The sequence below is a fragment of the Nesoenas mayeri genome (assembly GCF_963082525.1).
Source record: "Nesoenas mayeri genome assembly, chromosome: 25".
NCBI classification, from domain to species: domain Eukaryota; kingdom Metazoa; phylum Chordata; class Aves; order Columbiformes; family Columbidae; genus Nesoenas; species Nesoenas mayeri.
The window spans coordinates 1,874,241-1,894,853 of record NC_137549.1 but is presented as its reverse complement, the minus strand read 5'-3'; the positions used below and the strand labels follow the sequence as shown (position 1 = coordinate 1,894,853).

At 53.8% G+C, this 20,613-nt stretch overlaps 3 protein-coding genes across 3 annotated transcripts; 1 reads left to right on the top strand and 2 right to left on the bottom strand.

Moving 5' to 3' along the window:
- On the top strand, positions 1–3,331 carry KLHL33 (kelch like family member 33; the record flags this gene model as incomplete). The annotated part of the gene is made up of 4 exons (XM_080359116.1): positions 1–523; positions 723–1,656; positions 2,061–2,231; positions 2,794–3,331. 4 exons carry the CDS (start codon positions 1–3, stop codon positions 3,329–3,331), a joined length of 2,166 nt encoding a protein of 721 aa, XP_080215242.1.
- A 3,492-nt stretch (positions 3,332–6,823) lies between these two features.
- On the bottom strand, positions 6,824–9,874 carry GP1BA (glycoprotein Ib platelet subunit alpha). The gene is made up of 2 exons (XM_080359054.1): positions 9,833–9,874; positions 6,824–9,251 (listed from the first exon to the last, which is right to left on the bottom strand). The coding sequence occupies exon 2, from the start codon at positions 9,246–9,248 to the stop codon at positions 7,131–7,133; it is 2,118 nt and encodes a 705-aa protein (XP_080215180.1). The 5' UTR covers positions 9,249–9,251; positions 9,833–9,874; the 3' UTR covers positions 6,824–7,130.
- A 3,503-nt stretch (positions 9,875–13,377) lies between these two features.
- On the bottom strand, positions 13,378–20,377 carry LOC308049483 (butyrophilin subfamily 1 member A1-like; the record flags this gene model as incomplete). The annotated part of the gene is made up of 7 exons (XM_080359165.1): positions 13,378–13,895; positions 15,154–15,234; positions 15,541–15,561; positions 17,397–17,501; positions 17,951–18,228; positions 19,196–19,547; positions 20,290–20,377. 7 exons carry the CDS (start codon positions 20,375–20,377, stop codon positions 13,378–13,380), a joined length of 1,443 nt encoding a protein of 480 aa, XP_080215291.1.
- Positions 20,378–20,613: the final 236 nt, after the last annotated feature.

Below are 20,613 nucleotides of genomic sequence, written 5' to 3'. Positions count from 1 at the left end.
ATGTGGGTTGCAGAGGGGCCGGCCCCAGCCCAGTGGACCCTGCGGGACGGGGCCCACGCGGGACAGCTCCTGACCGCGGCCGACCAGCTCCGCACCGCGGGACAGCTGGTGGACGTGGCTGTGGGCCCGGAGGGTGATGTGGCCCATGCTGTGGTCCTGGCCTCCATCAGCTCCTTCTTCCTCCGCTTCCTGGAGGGCAGGACCAGAGACCTGCGCCAGGACCCCCTGCCCCACGTCCCGCTGCCCCCCGGGGCCACGCTGCGGGGCTGGCGGGCCGTGCTCGCCTTCGCCTATGGGGGAACGGTGCCCCACGGCCGGGAGCAGGAGGTGCAGGAGGCTGCCCGGGCCCTGGGGGCCCCCCGGGTGGTGGCTGCCTGTGGCCAGCGGCTGCAGAGCGACCCCCAGGACGGGGGTCCCGAGCCCTTGGAGGAGCAGTGGGAGACACTAAGAGCCATGGAGCGACTCCACGCCAGCGGCCTGGGCTGCGACCTGCAGCTCCGGGCAGGGGACGAGGTGATCCCAGGTGAGCCGGGGGTGGGGGTGCCCCGGGCGGGGATGGGGGATGCTGGGACAGCCGGGTCCCCTGGCAGGGACGCTGGGGGCTGAAGCTGCAGGCGGGGATGGGGAGGTAGAGGTGAGGGGGTCTAGGACACCTATGTTACGGGGGCTGTGGGATACAAAGGGGCCCCCGCTGCCTCCCCGACTCTTCTTCCTCCCCCCAGTCCAGCGCCTGGCCCTGAGCTGCTCCTGTGACTTCTTCCGCGGTCTCTTCACTTGCCCCATGCGGGAGGCCACCCACGACCCCGCCGCCCCGCTGGCCACGGGGCTGTCCCCGGCCGAGCTGCGCCTCCTCCTCTCCTTCGCCTACACAGGGGCCGTGGCCGGGCCCTGGTCCACGGTCCTGGAGGCAGCCGAGACCTCCCTGCACTACCAGGCCTGGGGGCTCCTCACCCTCTGCCTGGATGTTTTCACCCACGGCCTGACCCCAGAAACTGTCCCGGATGTGTTGGCCTTCGCTGGGGCTTACGGGCTGGCCCAGGTGGGCCGCGTAGCAGAGGACTACATCTTGGCCACCTTCCCCAGCGTGATGGCCACACCAGCCTTTCTGGATCTTCCTGCACACCTTCTCATCCGCCTTCTCCGCTCCGATAGTCTCAATGTTCTCAATGAACTGGAGGCGCTGGAAGCAGCATCCCGATGGCTTATGGCTAATGGAGATGACCAAGAAGATCTAGCCAAGGAAGTCCTGTCATCTGTTCGCTTTACCCTCATGTCTGGCCGGGAGCTGAAGAAGATCCCATCAGTGACTGCAGGGGTAGCTGACCCAAAGATTCTCCGTGAGCTTGTGGTAGCAAGTTTGACCCCTGTGGCCCAGCTGCCATGCCGGGTGCGTTCCTTGCAAGAGGTGCTGGTGGTTTGTGGTGGAGACAAACTGACAAACAACCTGGCTGCCCGGAAGCCCAGCAGACACCTCTGGTTTGCCCACCGCTACCTCAGTGCTGTGGGGCTGGTGAAGCGGGTGGAGTGGCGGGCACTGGGGGACTTTCCTGATGGCCCACGCTTCCGCCATGCCGTGGCCGTGGTGGGCAACAGCCTCTACGTCTTGGGTGGAAAGCGCTACTACGGGGTTCATGACACCCTGGCCAGTGTCTACAGGTGAGAGCCACTGAGGACCTCGAGGTGCCGTGTGGCACCAAGACACTGTGGGATCAGACGAGGTGTTGGTGGAGCTAGAGCTGCCCCACGGACCCAAGGTTGGTCAAGTGGCCCCAAAGCATTCTGGGATTGGTTGGCTGTAGGACTGGACTGGAAGGCGCCCTCCCACCCTGGGATGTCACGGCCTTTTGGGTATAAGGCAGGAAGGCTCCTACCTGGAGATGTCTCAGGGTTTGGGTTTTGCCCAGGAGGAGGGGATTTTCCCATGCAAGGGGATCATGTGGCCCCATGGCATTATGGGACTGGCTGGTTGTAGGTGGGTTGTTGCCCTCAGCGGTGCCAACATCACCTCATGACGTGGTAGGTCACAAGTAGTCTCTTGCCCCTTTGCGTCTCTAACCCAGGTATCAGCCTATGGACGGTTCCTGGGAGCGCTTGGCCAGCATGACCTGCGGACGGAGCTACTTTGCTGCTGTGGCACTTGGGGAGGTCATCTATGCCCTGGGGGGCAGCTCGGGGGACCTCTACTGCACAGACACTGTGGAGTGCTATGACGTGGCCCAAGACACCTGGAGGTGAGACGGCACCTCTTGGACACCCACTTTCCTCTGCCCAGGCAGCCCTTGCGTTGGCCGGTGGTGCCCATTGACTGGTCTTTGGGTCACTGAGCTGCCAATGGAGAATGGGCCAACAATGACCTTTGGGAGAAGTCTACTGGGTGTTGAGCAACTGTGTCCCTTGGGGGTCATTTGGTATTGGCCAGTGATGCCCAGTGGGTGGTGACATTTTTAGCCAGTAGTATTCAGCCATCTGTCAAGGAGAAAAATGATTTAAACATCTTCCAGCTATGTTCATTGGGTGCTCTGTTGGGTGTTTGCCAATATTGTCCATTAAGGAGTCCACTATGTGTTGACCCAAGACGTCTTTTGCGGTCTACAAGGTGTTGTACAGTGATGGTCCTTGGGCATCCATTACGCTTTGGCTGATGCTGCCCACTGGGACTCACTGGGTGTTGGCCAGTGTTGACTCCTGAGTGTTCAGCAGACCCATGGCTTGCTGGGGAGCTCCTGGGCGGGCAGTCACTGTGGGGCAGCCCTGCTTAACCTGACCCTCACCCCTCCCTCTCTCCTTGCCCAGACGGTGCTGGCCCCTGCCGATGGCTCTGTGCGGGCACGCGGCGTGTGCCCTGGATGGTGCTCTCTACGTGTCGGGGGGGTGTGACGAGGCGTCCCAGTGCCAGGCGGCCCTGCTGCGCTACGCCCCAGGTCGGCCTGCCATGGTCCTGGCCCCCATGAACGGCCAGCGAGCTGGTCACGTCATGGAGGAGGCGGGTGGGCAGCTCTATGTGGCCGGGGGGCTTTGCCAACGTGATGGGCAGACGGGCTACAGGGACCAGCTGGCCTTTGAGGTTTACAGCCCCAAGCTGGACACCTGGGTTCTTCTCAGCCCCCTGCCACAGGCCCATGTGGTTGGGGGTGCAGCTGTGCTGGGGGGCGAACTGCTGGTACTGGGAGGGTACAGTCATGAGACCTACCGGGACACGCACCTGATCCACGCCTACCAGCCGGGCAGCCGGCGCTGGATCACCCGGGGCACCTTGCCCCACGCCTATACTGACCTCCAAGCTTGTGTCCTCACTGTACCCCCTGCCTTGCGTGGCCCCCAGCTGCCTTGAAGACACCTCCAGATCACCTGACACCCCAATAATATTTAGGGCAGCTTAAAAGCTCTGCACCCCATACTGAGATCCCCAGGTAGCATCTATGGGCACCTCTACGGGACAAAATTGCTTCCAGATCTCTTCCCCAGAGTGGGTTCCTCCTGTGGTTTCTGGCATCCCCCATCCCCAGGGTATGTGCCCTAGACCATGGGGACCCCATGGGACACTGGCACTCCCCACACTGCAGCCCTATGTCTCCAGGAATACTCACTGCCCTGCCCTGACCCCATCACTGGGGGCTGGGGATCCCCAATTCACCCCCACACTTGGGTTGAATAAAAGTGGCTCCTGAACTGTCCATCTGGGTCCTGTTGTTTCTGCTGGGAAGCCCAGACATCCAAGTGTTTCTTGCAAGGAACAGGAGGAGAGCAGGAGGCCAGGTCTGCAAGTGTCTGTGATGGGTGGTGGTGGGGACCAGGACTGCCTGCATTCCTAGGTCCCCTGGGGAGCAGTGGGTGGTGGGCACAGGGGCTCTGGGTGCCTGTGTTCATTGGGTGTGCGTGTCTCAGGATTGAGAAGCATCTTGAGATGCACTTGGGATGCTGAGGGACTAGGAGAGCCCTGGAGTTGGCAGGGGCTTGGGGTAGGTGGCAGGGTAGATGGTGAGCATCAGGGGTTCCTGGGGAATTTGGGGTTCTTAGGTGGTTCTGGGAAGTCTTGGCTTCCTGGCATCACTTGGGGTTCTCTTGTTGGAGAATCCCAGGGAGGAATTGCAAGGAGAGGTGGAGGCAATGTGGATTCTGGGCAACACTGGAGTACCAGTGATACCTTTGGTGAGGGAAGTGAGGGTCCTGTGATGTGTAGGGGAGGGTTTCACGTTCTCAGGGCCACCTAGAATGTTATTTTAGATGAGGTCTAATGAGCGCTGAGTAGATACGGCTAATCACTTCCCTTGGTCTACCGGCTACGCTCCTGTTAACCCAGCCCAGGCTCCTGTCACTCTCTTTGCTGCCAGGGTGCATAGCTGGATAACGGTCACATTTCTGCCAACCAAGACGCACAGGTCCTATTAACCAGAATCACAGAATGGCTGGGGTTGGAAGGGCCCTCTCGAGACCATCTAGTCCAACCCACTTGCTCACGCAGGGTCACAGAGCAGATCACACAGGTGGGTCCAGGGGGTTTGAATGTCTCAGAGCAGGAAACTCCACACCCGCTCTGGGCAGCCTGGGCCAGGCTCTGGCACCTCCCTGCTGGTGGACACAAACTGATCCCTCCCAGCCTGGTGTCATCAGCCAACACGGTAAAAGCTCAGTCACTGCACCGTGTCATTGATAAAGATGTTAAACAGAAGAGTTCCCAGCACAGCCCTATGTGGTACTGCACATTACCAGCATCCAGGTAGAGTATGATCCATTAACCACTAGTCCTGACCTTCACACCACTTCTTACCTGTCTGATTCTTCAGCCATTCTGAGCTTGGTGGCGTAAGTGCTGGAGCGGGTCCAGAGAAGAGCAACAAGACTGGGGAAGGGACTTGAACACAAGCCCTATGGGGAGAGGCTGAGGGAGCTGGGCTTGTTCAGTCTGGAGAAGAGGAGGCTCAGAGCTGAGCTCAGCACTCTCCAGAACTACCTGAAGGGCAGTTCTAGCCAGGTGGGGATTGGGCTCTTCTCCCAGGCATCAGCAATAGGACAAGGGGCCATGGGCTTCAACTCTGCCGGGGAAATTGAGGCTGGAGATCAGAAAGCAATTCTGTGCAGAGAGAGTGGTCAGGCATTGGAATGGCTGCCCAGGGAGGTGCTGGACTCACCAGCCCTGGAGGTTTTGAAACTGAGATTGGACATGGCACTTAGTGCCATGATCTAGTCAATGGACTGGAGTTGGACCAAGGCTTGGACTGGATGAGGTCTGAGGTCTTTTCCAACCCCGTTGATTCAACGATTCTATGATTCTAACTTGGCTGCCATGACATTGTGTCAGAAGTGTCAAAAGGAAGCCAAAGCTCCCTGAGAGGTGAGAGCTGACCCATGCTGCCCCATGGCAGAGCCTACACACAAGAACTTGAGAAACAGCATCCTTACAAACCAAGAAAAGGAATCACTAATCACCAACATGCTGTACAAGACCAGAAGGGGCTAAAAATTATCCCAGAATGTAGTAAAAGTATCTGGTTATAAAGGAAAAATTAATGTAAAAAAACAGTTTAAACTGAAGTAATAGGGGCCTTTGGGGTCACCGGTGTCTCCCCAAGGCCAACCATCTGTCCCCAGGATGCTCCGAGAGTACCTGAGTTCTCTTGGGCTGTTGCAGTCATCCCTAGAGTTGTTCAGAGGGATTCTGGGTCAAATCTGGGGCCTCTGGGCCTCTTCCTGTTGTCCCAGGAAAGAGGATGAGTATGGTGGGGTCAGAGGGCAGCACCAACACAGAAAAATGCAGAGCTCGTGTGTCACAGACGCACTAGCACACACGAGCCTGACCTGCAGAGACACTTGCATAGGAGGGTGCTCCACCCAGCTGGCCAAGGACACACACACAAACACTTCTGTGGTCCAAATAATTACCGTGGCAGAAGGCCTGCTGACCCGCAGGGGCTGCACGGTACATTTGGGACCGTTAGAACTGGAACAGTATTTGCAACTGCAAAAGTGATTCACATGGTCCAGGTGCTGCATCTCTGTGCCAGTGCTGGGACCTGCTGTTTCACCTCCGCCAATGACACCTCCTTCTCACAGTTCCCAAAATGTTTGGGTACCTTCTGTATGGGCAGTCAAAAAGTTTAGTCAGCCCTGGGCATTTTGTCCTTGTCCCTTATGAGCCACGTAGAATCATCTTGATTGGAAGACACCCTCAAGATTATCGAGTTCAACCATTCCCCCAGCCCTGACACTGACCCATGTCCCTGAGAACCTCATCTAAACACCTTTTATACCCCTCCAGGGATGGTGACTCCAGCACTGCCCTGGGCAGCCTGTTCCAATGCCCCACAGCCCTTTGGGGAAGAAATTGTTCCCAGGATCCAACCTCAACCTCCCCTGGTGCAACTTGAGGCTGTTTCCTCTTGTCTTGGTGCTCGTTATTTGAGAGAAGAGACCAATAATCTCCATGCTACAACCTCCTTTCAGATAGCTGTGGAAAACAATAAACCTGCCGCGCTCCTCTCCGATTTCCAGCCATCCCATGATATGTCAGAGGTATTGACACTTACAATGCTCTGAAGTTATTATGTGACAGTGGCTCATGCAGTGAGATGCTCTTCCCATGTGATTCAATCCCAAAAGGAAGGATCACACATTTGGGGCAAAAGTTCAGAAGTTGGGTTTAAGTGGACTTTTCCTCTCTGTCTTCACTCTTCCAAGTCCTGAAGATAACTTTGTTATTCACCGTACCCTGCCAGGACTATGGGAGGTCCAATTAAAAGAAACTAGCACTCACTTGACATTTAGGCAAAGAGAATATTTATTCTGTGATTAGTAATTGGGCACAGAGTTGGAAGCAAAGCGCATCTTTACGTGCATCATTCAGACAGAAGCAGTTTGGACACGGGGTACAAAGTGAGCTGTTTTTTCCCACACTCACCCCAAAACCAGGCAATATCTGCCCCAAACCATCACTGATCCGTTCTTCTCCCCCTGCCAAGTGCCTAAGTATTGACAATGATTTCAGATCTAGAAACCTCAGGGTGCATGAGAGCAATACAAGAGGAAGGAGCTGGATGGCTTCCCCTGGGCAAGCAGATCTTTCCTCTGTAAAACACGGTGATGTGAAGCAGAGCCACGACCCTCTGCGTCTTTCTCTGAATTTACAGAAGCATTTACAAGGTGCTGCCAGCATATTTCACTCTGACATCACCGATGGCCTCGACACCCCTGTCCAGACTATAAGCAGAAGGGGTCCTGAGGGAGCTGAGGTTTGTGACTGAAGCCTTTGGAGGACTATGGTGGACCCACAGCTCCTTCGTGGTGCAGAAGGAGGAAACTGCAGGAGGACTGCGCCGTACCCCCAGGTCTTTAATCGTGCAGTAAGTGTAGGACGTAATGACCTCGGGGCACAACTCCACTTCCTTGATGGTACAGAACCTGCGGTGCTGGAGGGGGTTTTTGAAGCTGCTGAGATTAATTGTGGGGCTTCCTGCCGACTCCTTCCACCTCAGCAGTGGATTCCACACCTCCTGGCTCTGCAGGGACTGGTGCCAGGAGGACCGTCCCACCAGACACATCCAAATCAGCCAGGCCACCAGAGCCAGCAGGGTCAGGCCCAGCAGAGCCAAGGAGGCCAGGTAGAGCACCCAGTGCAACAGGCAGCAGTGCCTCAGCACCCACTGCCCGCCCTGCAGACCCTCCGCACCCGCCCATGAGCGCAGGACAGGTAAGACTGGTGCTGGGATGGAACATGGGCAGAGGGGGAGAGGTGCAGGTGGAGGGGAAGGGGAAGGCTGGGTGGTGTTCAGGGCAGCTGATGGCATTGGGGCATGAGCGGAAGGCATAGTGGTGGAGACCACCGGCGTAGTCGATGTCAGGGAAGGAGATGAAGATCCAACAACAGAAGAGGTCTCTAGAGTGGCAGTAGAAGGTGCTGCCATGGAGGTGATGAAAAATGCTCCAGTGGACACCATGAGGGTGGTGTAAGTGTTGGTAATGCTGGTGGCAAGCCTGGTTTGGGGACGGCTGCTGGTGCTGGGAGGTCTGGTGCTCACCGTGGTTGATGGTGAGGTGACGGAGACGAGGGTGGTGAGTCTGTGTGGGGTGCTGGTGGGAGCGGTGATGAGAATGGTGGCAGTGCTGGGGGTTGGTGTGGGTGTGATGGTGGGACTGGGTGGTGCAGGAGTGGTGGTACTGGGAGCTCCGGTGCTTGCAGGCATAGGAGGTGAAGTGCCTGGGGCAAGGGTGGAGGGAGGTCGTGCAGTAGTGGGGGGAGGCCAGGTAACAACATGGGGCAGGGTAGTGTGCTCTGTGGGGATGGGTGGATGTGGTGGGGAGGCGACAGCAGCAGCTTTCTCCACAGTTTCTTCCCCATCATCATATTCATACTCTTCCTCATCCGCATCCCCCACGTTGCCGCAGTTGGGCTTGAAGTGGATAACAGGCTTGCGCTGGTGCTCGGGGGGGCTGTGGCACAGCACCTTCTCGGGGGCAAGCTCCACCTTCGTCTTCTCCAGGCCCCGCTCTGGCTGATAGACGCTGCCCTCGTTCTCCCTGATCCAGTTCCGCAGGTAGCGCAGCTCACAGTCGCAGTGCCAGGGGTTCTCCGTGAGGAAGACGTAAGCGAAGAGGTGCCCCTCGGGAAAGAAGTCAGTGGGCAGGGTCCGCAGGTGGTTTCCCGACAGCCAGAGGGTCTCCAGCCTTTGCAGATCTTGCAGCAGCTCCCTGGGGAGCTCCTCCAGGAGGTTGTCCGAGAGGTCCAAGTCCTTGAGCATCCTCAGCCCCGCAAAGGCCTCCTGGGGCAGCGTCCGCAGCTGGTTCCCTCGCAGGTCCAGGTCCTGCAGCTGCGGCACAATGCGGAAAGCCCCCGGGGCCAGCATGGCCAGGTTGTTGTGGGCCACGGCCAGGCGAGTGAGGGCGGGCAGGCCTTGCAGGGCGGGCAGGGCCCCCAGCGCGTTGTGGGACAGGACCAGCTCCCGCAGGGACGGCAGCGGGGGCCCGGTGTACAGAGCCGCCAGCCCGTTGTCAGACAGGTCGAGGTCCTGCAGCTGGGTGAGGGGCAGGAAGGCGGCGGTGGAGAGGGACACAAGGTTGTTGGCGTTGAGCAGCAGGATGCCTGTGTCCTCAGGAAGGTCTGTGGGCACTGTGCTGAGAGCCTGCCCTGTGCAGTTCACCTCCAGGAGGTCCTTGACCTTGTTCATCTCCGATGGGCACGACTGGCCAGGGTCAGCAGCACGGGCTGGGGGCAGCAGGACCAGGAGGATGAGCAGGAGCAGGACAGGGACCCGCATGGCCTGCAGAGGAGAGCCGAGACGCGTGGGCACAGGCAGGCATGCACCTACATGTCACCATTCTTCCCAAGGAAGTACCATTCGCAACAGTGCTGGCATCCCCTGTGAGACCCCTGGAAGCCCTCTGAGCCCCACAGCTCTGCCCTGGGAGGGTGGGAGCTATGAGTCCCACACCTATTGCCAGCACTCACCCGTCATCTCGTCCTTGCAGGGCAGCAGGCTCAGCAAGGAGACACCATCTCTGCCCTTTTGCTCACCTCGTCCTCCTCTGTGGGAGGGAGAACCGGATTCACACGTCTCCTCACAGCAATGCCTCTGCTGCTGGGGTGGCATTGCCATCCTCACCATCGCAAAAGCAGCGGGTTTGCAGTGTTTGTATCCCTGCAAACCCACATCCACCCCAGCCCAGAGAAGCCTTGTGCTGGAAGAGGTTCCCTGAATATGCCCTTACCCAAAGCTGAGCCCCCTGCTTGATTTAGGTTCACCAGCTAGGAGCATGAATCATCTGAAAAGAGCTTCCCATGCACAGATGTGCCTACCCCGAGTTCCCAGCCCCCAAGGGACGCCGCTTCCCTGGGACTCACCTGTGGACCTGCCAGTGTTTGCTCTCTGGCTGCTTTGCCTCCCTCCTGCCCGAGGAGCTGGCACTGCTCTGGTGGCAGTGCTGGTGGCAGTGCTGGTGGCAGTGCTGGTGGCAGTGATGGCAGCAGGGCTGGCCAGGCCCTCTATCAGCACGCACAGCTTCCTGAGCAGCCAAAGCCATTTCCTGTCCTTCAGCACAGCCCTCATGCTGCTCACCACGCTCTCTTCGGAAAAGTCACCACCAGAGACCAGCTCTGTAATTTCTTGCTTCTGCCCAGCAAAGCAGGGAGGGTCGCACCCAGGAGGAGCTCTCACATTCCCCCGTCCCCCAAGCCTCACCATTTTACATCGTGGGAAAAGGGTTCCTTGCACAGATGTCTGCCCTCTGCTTCAAGACAGCTCTTTCTCAGCACACCTGGGGCTTCAGTCCTTGAGGCACCTCAACCCAGGCACTGCAACCCAGCTGGCGCACCAGCAAAAAATTATTCCTACACATTACCTCAATTAGTTGTTTGAGGAGTAGACGAGAGATCCTTTATTTCTGTCTTGCCAGGAAAACCAGGTATGGCTCTTCTGGAGAGCTGTGAGGCAGCTGTAACTTTTGTGGGAGAAGCCGCAGCACAGACCAGGCAAGGAGATTAGGGGCAGAGGAAGTAGCTCGGTTTTGCTGTTCCTCCTGCTGTCTGTTCCCGCAGCCCAACCGGCTCCACTTCCCTGGTCCACGGGTCACTGCGGGGCTGGAGGGTCACCCAGAAGGGGAAATGCTACAGTGGAGGGGAAATACCGGTTTTCTACCAGGTTTCCACTCTGTGGATTATGGTGGGTCAACCCCAGCTATTAGGCAAGCACCCACCTAAACTCATATAGCAGGATGGGAGAAAAACTGGAAAAGGAAAAGTGAGAAATAAGCCCTTGTTGGTCAAGATAAAAGCAGTTTAATGAGTGAAGGAAACAGAGAGGGGAAGAAAAGAAAGTTATACAGAAGTATTCATTCACCCCCTCCCACCAGCAGATCAATGCCCAGCCAGTACTTGAGCAAAGGTACCTCGGAAAAATTTCTCCCCCACCCTGAGTTTTATTGCTGAACATGACGCTACATGGTATGGAATGTCCCTCTGGTCCATTGGGTCAGCTGTCTCGCCGTGTCCTCTCCCAGCCCCTCTCTCACCCCAGCCGGCTCGCTGCAGGGGTGTTTTAATTCAGCTTGTGGTAAGAGGGCTGAAGGCAGCAGCAGGGGCAGAACTTGGGGGGCTGTTTTTGGCTCTGTATCAGCGATTTCCAGCAAAAGCAGGAGCTAGGAAGGGAGAGAGCAAATGTAACCCTGATCTTCTCACAGGATCCTGGGAGTCAAGCCCACCTATGATTTCCCTTCTTCCACAGCACTGCTCTGACCCTCTCCCACACCTACAGCATCCCCACATCAAAACCTGCTGCTCTTCCATGCCATGGCCTCACGTTCCAAACCCACAGCCCTTATCATTGCATTTGCCTCTTTGGCTCCCTTTTCCACATGGATGAATGCACAAGGACATCTTGAACCTTCAAAAGGTCCTTCTCCCCACCCACTTCACTCCTTGAAGGGGAAAGAGCAGAAGAGCCAAGCAGTCCACTGCAACAAGCCTTGCTGAAAGGGAAGGGGCATGTTATAGCATAGGAAATGAGCACACAGGTCGGGAGTCGTCTGCAGGCACAGCCTTTCCATGGCTGGTTATGAGTGGTAAGGAGGGCAGGAGACATCCTGGGGCCTTGATATCCAGACTGGGAAAGGAAAAGAGCGGGGAATGTGTCTTCTTGCTGAACCTTCTTCCCCCAGGTGAAGGCAAGAGGGAGATGAGGGTTATATCAGCTGTCCTGCCAGCAATGATGCTTTTACCCCACATTTGCAGTCCGATCTTTCATTTCTGTCTTAGGTTCACCCTTTCGTCCAGCCCATCAGCTTCGTCTCCTGCTCCAGAGCCTGTTCCCACACCCTTGGTGTTGGTCTCCTATTAGGTTGTAGTCCCAACCTTGATTTCACCCACAGATGGTTTTGAAGGGATGTTTGGAGGGAACAAGGTGATTCCAGGCTGTTTCCCACTTCCTTTAGCACCTCACCAACACTGTATGTGACTCACGAGGTGATGGTGCCCAAGTGTCGCAGAAACATGAAACCACATGGCCCCTGCTTGAGGAGCACAGTGCTCCTTCTCCAGTGCAGAAAGAGGGGTTTGTATCTTCATCTTCCCACCCACCTTCTTTAGGGACACAAGTGTCTAACAAGTGTCTCTTCAGAGCCCTGGCAGCAGGGGCCACCCCCATGCTGCCTGTCCCTGCACACTTGCGACACTGGTCACAGGGGCTTTGCAGCACTCTGGCACTGGGTCCTCCACAAGCCCCTCAGCTGCTGCAGGCTCCACAGCTGATTGGGCATCTGCTGCACCGCATGGGCTTCTGCACAGCAAGGAACAAAGCTGAGACATGGCCACCAGCTCTGAGAGCATCACTCCGGGAGCTGGGCAAGCCTGGAGAGAAAAGCAGATGCCCTAATGGCATCTCTGAGCTGTTCCCTGTGGGCTCCTCCATGGTGGGAGCTGCCCTGAGCTGAGCATGAACAGACCGACCCTGGCTAAAATGCAAGTTCTTTCCCTTCTGAGAAGTCCATGAATCCAGGAGTGATGGTAAAGCCTTCCCTTGGGAAGGTCCTTGCTTGTGGGACATCAACTGAATGGAGGATCTGCTGCAAAAACCTGTCTGGCCTCAGAGAAAGAACATAGTTGTGATGCCCCCTTGCAGGAGGCAGTTTCCACTACAGCAAAGTAATCTGAAGTTGCCTCAAGATTAGATGCCTTTACCTATGTGAAATTTTGGTTTCTCCAGCTTCATTTCAGCCCACATAGGACATTTTGAGCCTGCTCCAGGCTACTCAGAGTTATAAGAGGGCATCCACTTCCCAGTGTCAGGTGTCTCCAGGTCACAGGTGAGCTCGTCACCTGGGCTTGTGCTGGGGACACTCACAGCCATGCACAGACCCACTGACATAGATGCCTTCATTGTCTCCTGTAGGATGCAGTGAACCATTTTCTCAAAAGTCCCTGACACCCCTCAAAGGTTAAAAGGAGGTGGAGGCAACACCTTGGACACAGACATTTGGTGCTGACACACAGACAAATCCCACTAAAGTAACTTTATTCTGTACATTCAGAAAGCGATCCCTGCTGCGGGAGTGTGTTCAGTGAGAGTGTGTTCAACTGGTGGAGAGCGGGGATGAAAGGCGACAGGCAGGAGCTGCAACTGGGGAAACTGTTCAAACACAAAGGGGTAATTCTTCCCCCTGAGAGAAGTGCAGCACCAGCCAGAGGTCCAGAGACATAACGAGATCTCCACCTTTGGACATCCTACACAACTCAGCTGAACGAGGTTCAAAGACACCTCAGGCACTTGAGGGCAGCCCTGCTGGGAGCAGGTGGCTGCAACAGAAACCTCCAGCACTTCCTTCCAACGTAAACCCTGCTGTGAGTGTGAATGGCTGAGGTCCCCTAGGAAACCTTCTCTTGCTCCCTCCCCTTCATCAAGGACACATTTTGAGCCATGTCCCAGACCCCAGCCAGAACCAAGGGTAGACTGTTTTCCCCTCAAATGATGTCTCTTGGAACGTGAAGATGGGCATGTTCTCATCAACACCAAAAAATGACACTCGCCCCTCTTCATAACACAGTGAGACACGGATCCGCTTGGGAGTCTGGATTTCAGAAAGGAAAGTGCGATCAGGAGATGTGAGAGCCTGGAAGCGCCCTTCCCACTGCCCCACTACCCAGAAACCCTTCTCTGGTTTCAATATAATCTCATCCTTCCTTTTCACATCTTCTCTACACGCCCCTACAGTCCATCCTCCTCCATCCACCACCTCCACCTCCCAGTAGCATCTCCCTGAGGTGAAGCCTTCATGACCCAACACACAGCGCCATGGTCTAAATCTCTTGGGGTTGTCAGGGATGTCCTGCTGCTTCTCTTCTCGTCTCACACTTTTGCAGTCATCAGACAGGACAAGGGAGCGGTGGGCTGTGTCTGAATCCAGAACCACCTTCACTGCAGGAGAGATGGAGTCAACACATCAGGGCAGAGCTCACCCCAGGAAAGAGTTTTGCTGGGGCTGCACAAGGAAGAGAAAGAGTGCAAGCAATAGCTGGCAGACTGTGGCATGGGAAGCTGCACAAGGTGACAATGTTAGTGCAAGGAGCAGAAAACAAAGCAGAGAGATGACATTGAGCAGAGAGGGAAGAGGAGACCAGCAGAGCTCCAGAATGAATCATGCAGAATCACAGCATGTCATGGGTTGAAGGGACCTGGAAAGCTCATCCAGTGCAATCCCCCCATGGAGCAGGAACACCCAGATGAGGTTACACAGGAAGGTGTCCAGGCGGGTTGGAATGTCTGCAGAGAAGGAGACTCCACAACCCTCCTGGGCAGCCTGGGCCAGGCTCTGCCACCCTCACCCCAACAAGTTTTTCTCAGATTGAAGTGGAACCTCCTGTGTTTCAGTTTGTACCCATTGCCCCTTGTCTTATCACTGGTTGTCACCGAGAAGAGTCTGGCTCCATCCTCCTGACACTCACCCTTTACATATCTATAAACATTAATGGGGTTGCCTCTCAGTCTCCTCTTCTCCAAGCTCAAGAGACCCAGCTCCTCCAGACTGAAGAAGCCCCCATGTCTAAAGTGTGACCAGCTCTGTGCACTAAGGACCAGGACTCTCCAGACTGGTCTGAAACTGGGACATGCACCAAACTAACAAGAGGTCTGAATGTAACACGCCCTCCTGGACAGTGACGCCTGGCAGAAGCATCCCTAGTCCCACCAGCATCGTGCGGCAGAGGAAATACCAGAAGGGAGATTAAAGCACGAAAGATGATTAAGCACCCCAAGAAGGACCAAACTTTAATTACCTTTTTCTATGGGTACTGCATATCTTCGCCATACTGAAAAAAATATAAAAACAGAAAATAAAAAGAAAAAAAAATCACCTTTGAGAGATAATCTGAACACAGTTGCGCTGGATTAGCTCAGAATACTGAAAGACCAGTGCAGTTGCACATTTTCAGAATTGTTGCTGTATTTGTGAAAGTCATGTCACAGCACAGAGCTTCAAAACTGTCCTGACTATTTATGGGCTGTTACTACTTTCTTTGAAAAGTGAAATGATTTTCTTCTTAGTATAAAAGTATCACAGTGAATATCTTAAAAACACATAGAGAACAGATGAAAATAGTGTTTCTGAAATGGGTTTGGTATTTGCTACCTTTTTCTTTCCTAAAGTAAAAACAAAAGCAGGGAAATGTTTCATAACCCAGGTGAGAAAATGTCCCAGTGGAAAAGTCTCCCATGTAGGAAGGAGAATGGTACTCACCAAGTTCTTCAGCTTGTTTCTCTGAAAAAGAAGATAAATCAGCACAAATGGGTGTGGGATATTGATTGGGGTAGAACCTCACCCGTAACCACCTGCATGGGCAGGAGGGGGGTTCTGCAAACACTTGGCAAAACCATCCTCAATCACCTTTAATTGTCTGACTCAAATTCACTCTCTCCTTTCCCCTCCCCACACTAAGTCCCACCTGCCTGACCTTCCAACCACTTTTTGGTTCACTTTGCACTTTAACAGTGAAAAGGAAACACAAAAACCCCACCACCCTCTACAGACTCTGTGAAACATCCTTTGTAAGAATAGGAGACTCACCGATTTCTGCATCACGGTCCCCTGAGAACCAAGGGAAGCACAAGTTACTCTTTGCAATCCCCTTCCCCAGGATCCCCCCACCCAGGGGAGCAGAGGCTGTGACAAAGGGGGCAGATGTGCTGATTTACACCCTGGTCACAAGGTTGCTCATGATTCCTGAGTGAGCTGGGCCTGGATTTATTTCCCCCTTCCGCCTGTATTGGTACCAGTTTAGCAAGAGCTCACTTTTAATAGCCAAAGATCTTTCTTGGCAATTCTATGAGCTTCAAGGAAACTAGTATGATCTCTTCATTTATTTTTTTTGTTTTAATTATTATTATTTCTTGGTAAGCAAACAATCTACATTCTTAGAATAGAATTCTCAACAGCCTAGCTTTCTGTAAATCCTGGAAAACAATAATGTTTTCAGTTCTATTTCACTACATTAAAAAGATGTGAATGTTAAAAGCAATGACAGCCACTCAGGGAAAAATCCCTAATGACTTTTCAGGGTAAATTTTCACATGATTAGGGTGTCAGGCAGGGAGCAGTGAAGGGTCTACTGAAAGAAGAACATTTGGACAGAGTGAGAGGATGGATAACAAAGTCTGAAAGTTTTCAGAGAGGGTTTCCCCGGGAAGACGGGGAGCGGGACTTACGCAGTGCTGCGTCTCGCTTCGCTGAAAACCAAAAGCAGAACAGAGTATCACCACCAAAGCCCGTTCCTTGTTCACCGATACACTGGTTGGGGTGGGGAGGAGGCTGAAATCGCTCCTGATGGAAAAGCTGCAGCTCAGGAGCTCCCCAAGGTCTTTCTGCTCACGACTCTTGGAGCTCTTGGCCACCCTCCCCGGAGCCGCCTCGGGCAGAGTCCAGCCAGGGCTGCAGCTCCAGGGCAGTGGGGAAGGGGCAGGTTTGCACGGACCTGGGAGGAGCACGGGGCTGCACTTCTCCTTCAGGGCTACGGAACCATCGTGCCCGGGGTTTTGGGAAAGGTTTTGTTAGTGCTGAGACACAGCTGAGGCCCTTGCCAAATGACATGTGCTTCCCCAGAGCTTCTACCAGCTTTGGGAAGAACCTTGAGAGCCCTTTGAAAAGCAAAATTCACTGTTGGTACAATATCTTTTCATGCTTTCTTGGGTTTGGCAGTGATTTTCCTTAAAATTACCCCATTTCAACATTTCATACACAGGGTTAACAATTTTCTATAGCCACTAGCCACCTCCCTCCCACATATCCACATGAATTCTCCCATTCAAAGGAATTATCCAGTTTCTAGGAAATAAAAGGTAAAGCTTACCTATTTGATCCTCACGCTTTCCTGTGAAGGAAAGAAAGAAATGTAAATAATTGAGAAGATCGTCCCATCCAAAGAGCCCTGGTCAAGCCACAGAAGGAGTTACAGCCACCGGGGTCTGGCAGTGCTGCGGTGCCTGAGCGACCCACCGGCCAGCTCCTTCTGATAAGAAATCGAGGATTTCTATGTCCTTTATTCCTCTGTATTATTTGTCTTCCTCAAGGAGACAAGCCCTGCCAGGCCCTCAAAGTGCAAGGTTTGGGGTTTCTTTTGCAGGGTCTGGCAAATCATTGCTCCATTTCTGTAAGAAGAATCCACCTTGGGTGGGGCATAGTCCCCCTCATGATGCTTTAATATCCACATCCTTCTTTGCTATCTTTTTCTTGGAAAAACAACCTTTCTTTTCTTGCCAGAAAGCACATCCCTGAGTCTTTAAGCCCCTGGCACCACACGTGTGTCCCAGACACCGAGACAAGACTGTGGGACCATCCTGACATTTCCCAAACCCACCCGTCCAACAAAACCAGAGGTGGCCGAACAGGACCAGTCTCCCTCCCCAAACACCGCACCAGGACAGTACCTTTAATTTTAAATAGATAAACAGCGAGAATAAGGAGAGCGACCACAGCAACCGAGACGATGCCCAGAGCAACTATCAAAGGATGGGCATTATGGAAAAAGGGATCTGAAAAATAAAACCAACAAAAGGTTTTTGGTCACTGCACAAGCAGCAATGGGAAATAGCTCATTTCTGTGTTACACAAGAGCATCCCAGGTCTGAATCCCATCAAGGGTGAGAATCACCTCCTGACTGTACTCCACAGAGTGACAAAATATCAAATTAAAGAAAACCCCTCTATTTTGGCAATTTTGCACTTCTCTGTGATTGACGATGTTTTGTCTGAATACATTTTGGGGGATTGTTTCAAGCAAATATAGATTTCTAGACAAATTATTTCTAATTAAATCATGCTTTCTTCTCATGTGAGAAAAAGAAAGCTGCGGGGTGCAGAAAACACTGGATGCACCAAACATGGAGCCTGGCAAATGCACCCGAGATTTTCTGCCAGTGTCACGTCCCCAGTGCAGCCCCATGGGCAGCGATAATGGGGCGATACCCACGACCCCCCTCACCTGAGATGTAAAACTCTGATCCCCGTTCTTGGCCGTCCAGGACGTGTCGGACCCAGCAGGAGACGTTCTGCTTCGTGCCCCTGGTGAGGATGATGCTGCTTTCCACCGCAAAGAGGCTGCTCTGGTCCTGGGTGACGCTTTCCGAGAGGGATGGGAGATGCTGCCCGTGGGGATCTCGCCACAGCACCTGGGGCCGCGGGTACCAGCCGGCCGAGCGACAGGACACCCGGATCCCCCCGTCCTGGTACCGCTCCAGCGCGACGAGCGGGACAGAGCCGCTAGCTGCGGGGACACAGACACCCAGTGATCCCATGGGAACGGGGTGGCCTGGCTGTCCCTCTGCCTGACAAGGGATGGACGCGGACACCGACAAACCATCATCCGGGGTCAGGACATTTAGTTTTAACAGGGCATGGACCTGCTGGAGAGGGACCAGAGGAGCCATAGAAATGACCCGAGTCTGGAACAGCTTTGCTGGGAGGACAGGCTGAGAGCTGGGGTCATCATCTGGAGAAGAGAAGCTCCAGGGAGACCTCAGTGCGGCCTTTCAGTGCTTAAAAGGTTCTGATAAGAAAGATGGGGACAAATTGTTGAGCAGGGACTATGGTGATAGGAAAAGGGGTGATGGTTCTGAACTAAAGGAGGGAGATTCAGGCTGGACATGAGGAAGGAATTGTTGACCCTGAGGGTGGTGAGAGCCTCGCCCAGGTTGGCCAGAGAGGTGGTGGATGAACCATCCCTGGAGACATCCCAGGCCAGGCTGGACGGGGCTCTGAGCACCCTGAGCTGGTGAAGATGTCCCTGTCATGGCAGGGGGGGCACTGGGAGCTGTGGAAGTCCCAATCCAAAACTTCCTATGATTCTTTGATTCTTGCAGTGTTTTTCACATAAAGATCTGCTCTAGAGGCTGCTACTGCTTCATAATAATCTGTGGTATTGGATACTAAAATATAATAGCACAAACCGGGACATTCTTACTGTATTACTCAATGACAATTTTTTTCTTGCACCCATTCATATGAGGAAAAGAATGTCAAGAACATCTCTGAAGTGGGTAGCATAACTCACGTGACAGTCACTTATTAAGCAATTTTACTTCTATGAGACATTCTTGGTACCTTCAAACATAGAACTTCATTAAATTCTGTTTCCTAAGCACCCACCGGTAATTGCTGCTGGGGAGGAAAGAGAAGAAAAGCGCTGGCTACAAGCAAGTAAATTAGAGGCACCAGGAGCACAGACTACAAACCTGTCACCTTCAGCTCCACCACAGCCTGGTCATAGTCTGAGCCACTGACAACAAAGCAGGTGTAATTCCCTCTGTCAGACAGTTGGATGCTGAAAATTGTCAAGTTCACGCTGCCCTTGGCGAGTCCGTCCTTCCACAGCTCTGTGCGCCCTACGTATTCCAGCATCTGATTCCCATTCCGGTCCCTGCCCCCCTTGTAGCGATGCACAAAGGGCACGAGCTGCTCCCGAAACCAGGTCACCTCCATGTCTTCTGTGCTCTGCGCAGGGGAGAAGCGGCAGGGCAGCACCGCGTCCTCGCCCACGGCCACGGTGACGGGGCTGGGGGGTCCCATCACATTGAGCAGAGCTGGGAGAAAACCCCAAAGGAAGAAGAAATAACCGTGAGTTTGCAGTGGTGACCGAGGCCAGAAAAACAGCGGCTGCTGCTCCAGACGGTTCGTGTGCCAAGTACCGTGTCATTGTGTTGGAATGTCACTGTGCTGGGGGAATGAGCCATTGAGGGGCTGGGAGAGGGATCCCAGCTGTGCAGAACATGATTCCCTGTCCTGCGCTACCGCCAGAGTTCTTCAGATCTTTTTAAAGAAGATCTCTTTTAAGAGAATTTGTTCTCAAGGGGACAAGTGCCCCCTGGGCTGCTCAGGGTGGGGAGAAAGCAGGATGAAGAAGGAAAGAAGTGCCTGGAAGGTTTCTGGGTGAGTGGTTGGAGAAAGGAGAGAATTTGAGTACAGACAAAACTCAAAGATCCTCAGCTATTTGCACCTATTACAGCAGAAATGAAAAACGTGTCAGGTGCTCTGGGCATCTTTGGAAATTTAAAAAGAAATGCTTATTAATAAGCAGGACACTCAACGCACAGAGAAAGTATTTTCTGGTTGAAGAAAAACAAAAGGAAATCAACTCTCAAGACAACAGTTGTGTTGCATTCCTTTGCCACTGCGGCTCGAGGTCAGCGATCTGACAGAAAAAGAGCCCAGGATATTTTTTAAAACAGATGCTGTTCGAGGCTTTTTCCTTTGTGTCGGTAGCCAGGAAGATACTGAGACTGGAAGCAACACCCCAGGGATCAGCAAAACCAGAGGGACGCCTACCTGAGTGCAGCTCGTGGACTTGGAAAACTAAACCATAAACGATAAAAAACAGCAGAGAGAAGCAGGAGTGGAAACTGGAGAGCGTCATCTTCACTGGAGCACAACCTGGAGACACGGAAAGAGAGGGAAGGGATGAAAGGAGGAGAAACAAGGGAATGGAATAAAAGGCAGATTTCACTTTTAAAGGAGTTTATTACTGCTTGCAGCCCCTTTTTATAATGGCTCGGGAAGAGACTCAGATGCCGAAGGTTGAATTTGATTTTCTGTCATCAGCCTGATTTTGCTTGGTGCTTACATACAAAGTATCCGACCAGGATAAAATGT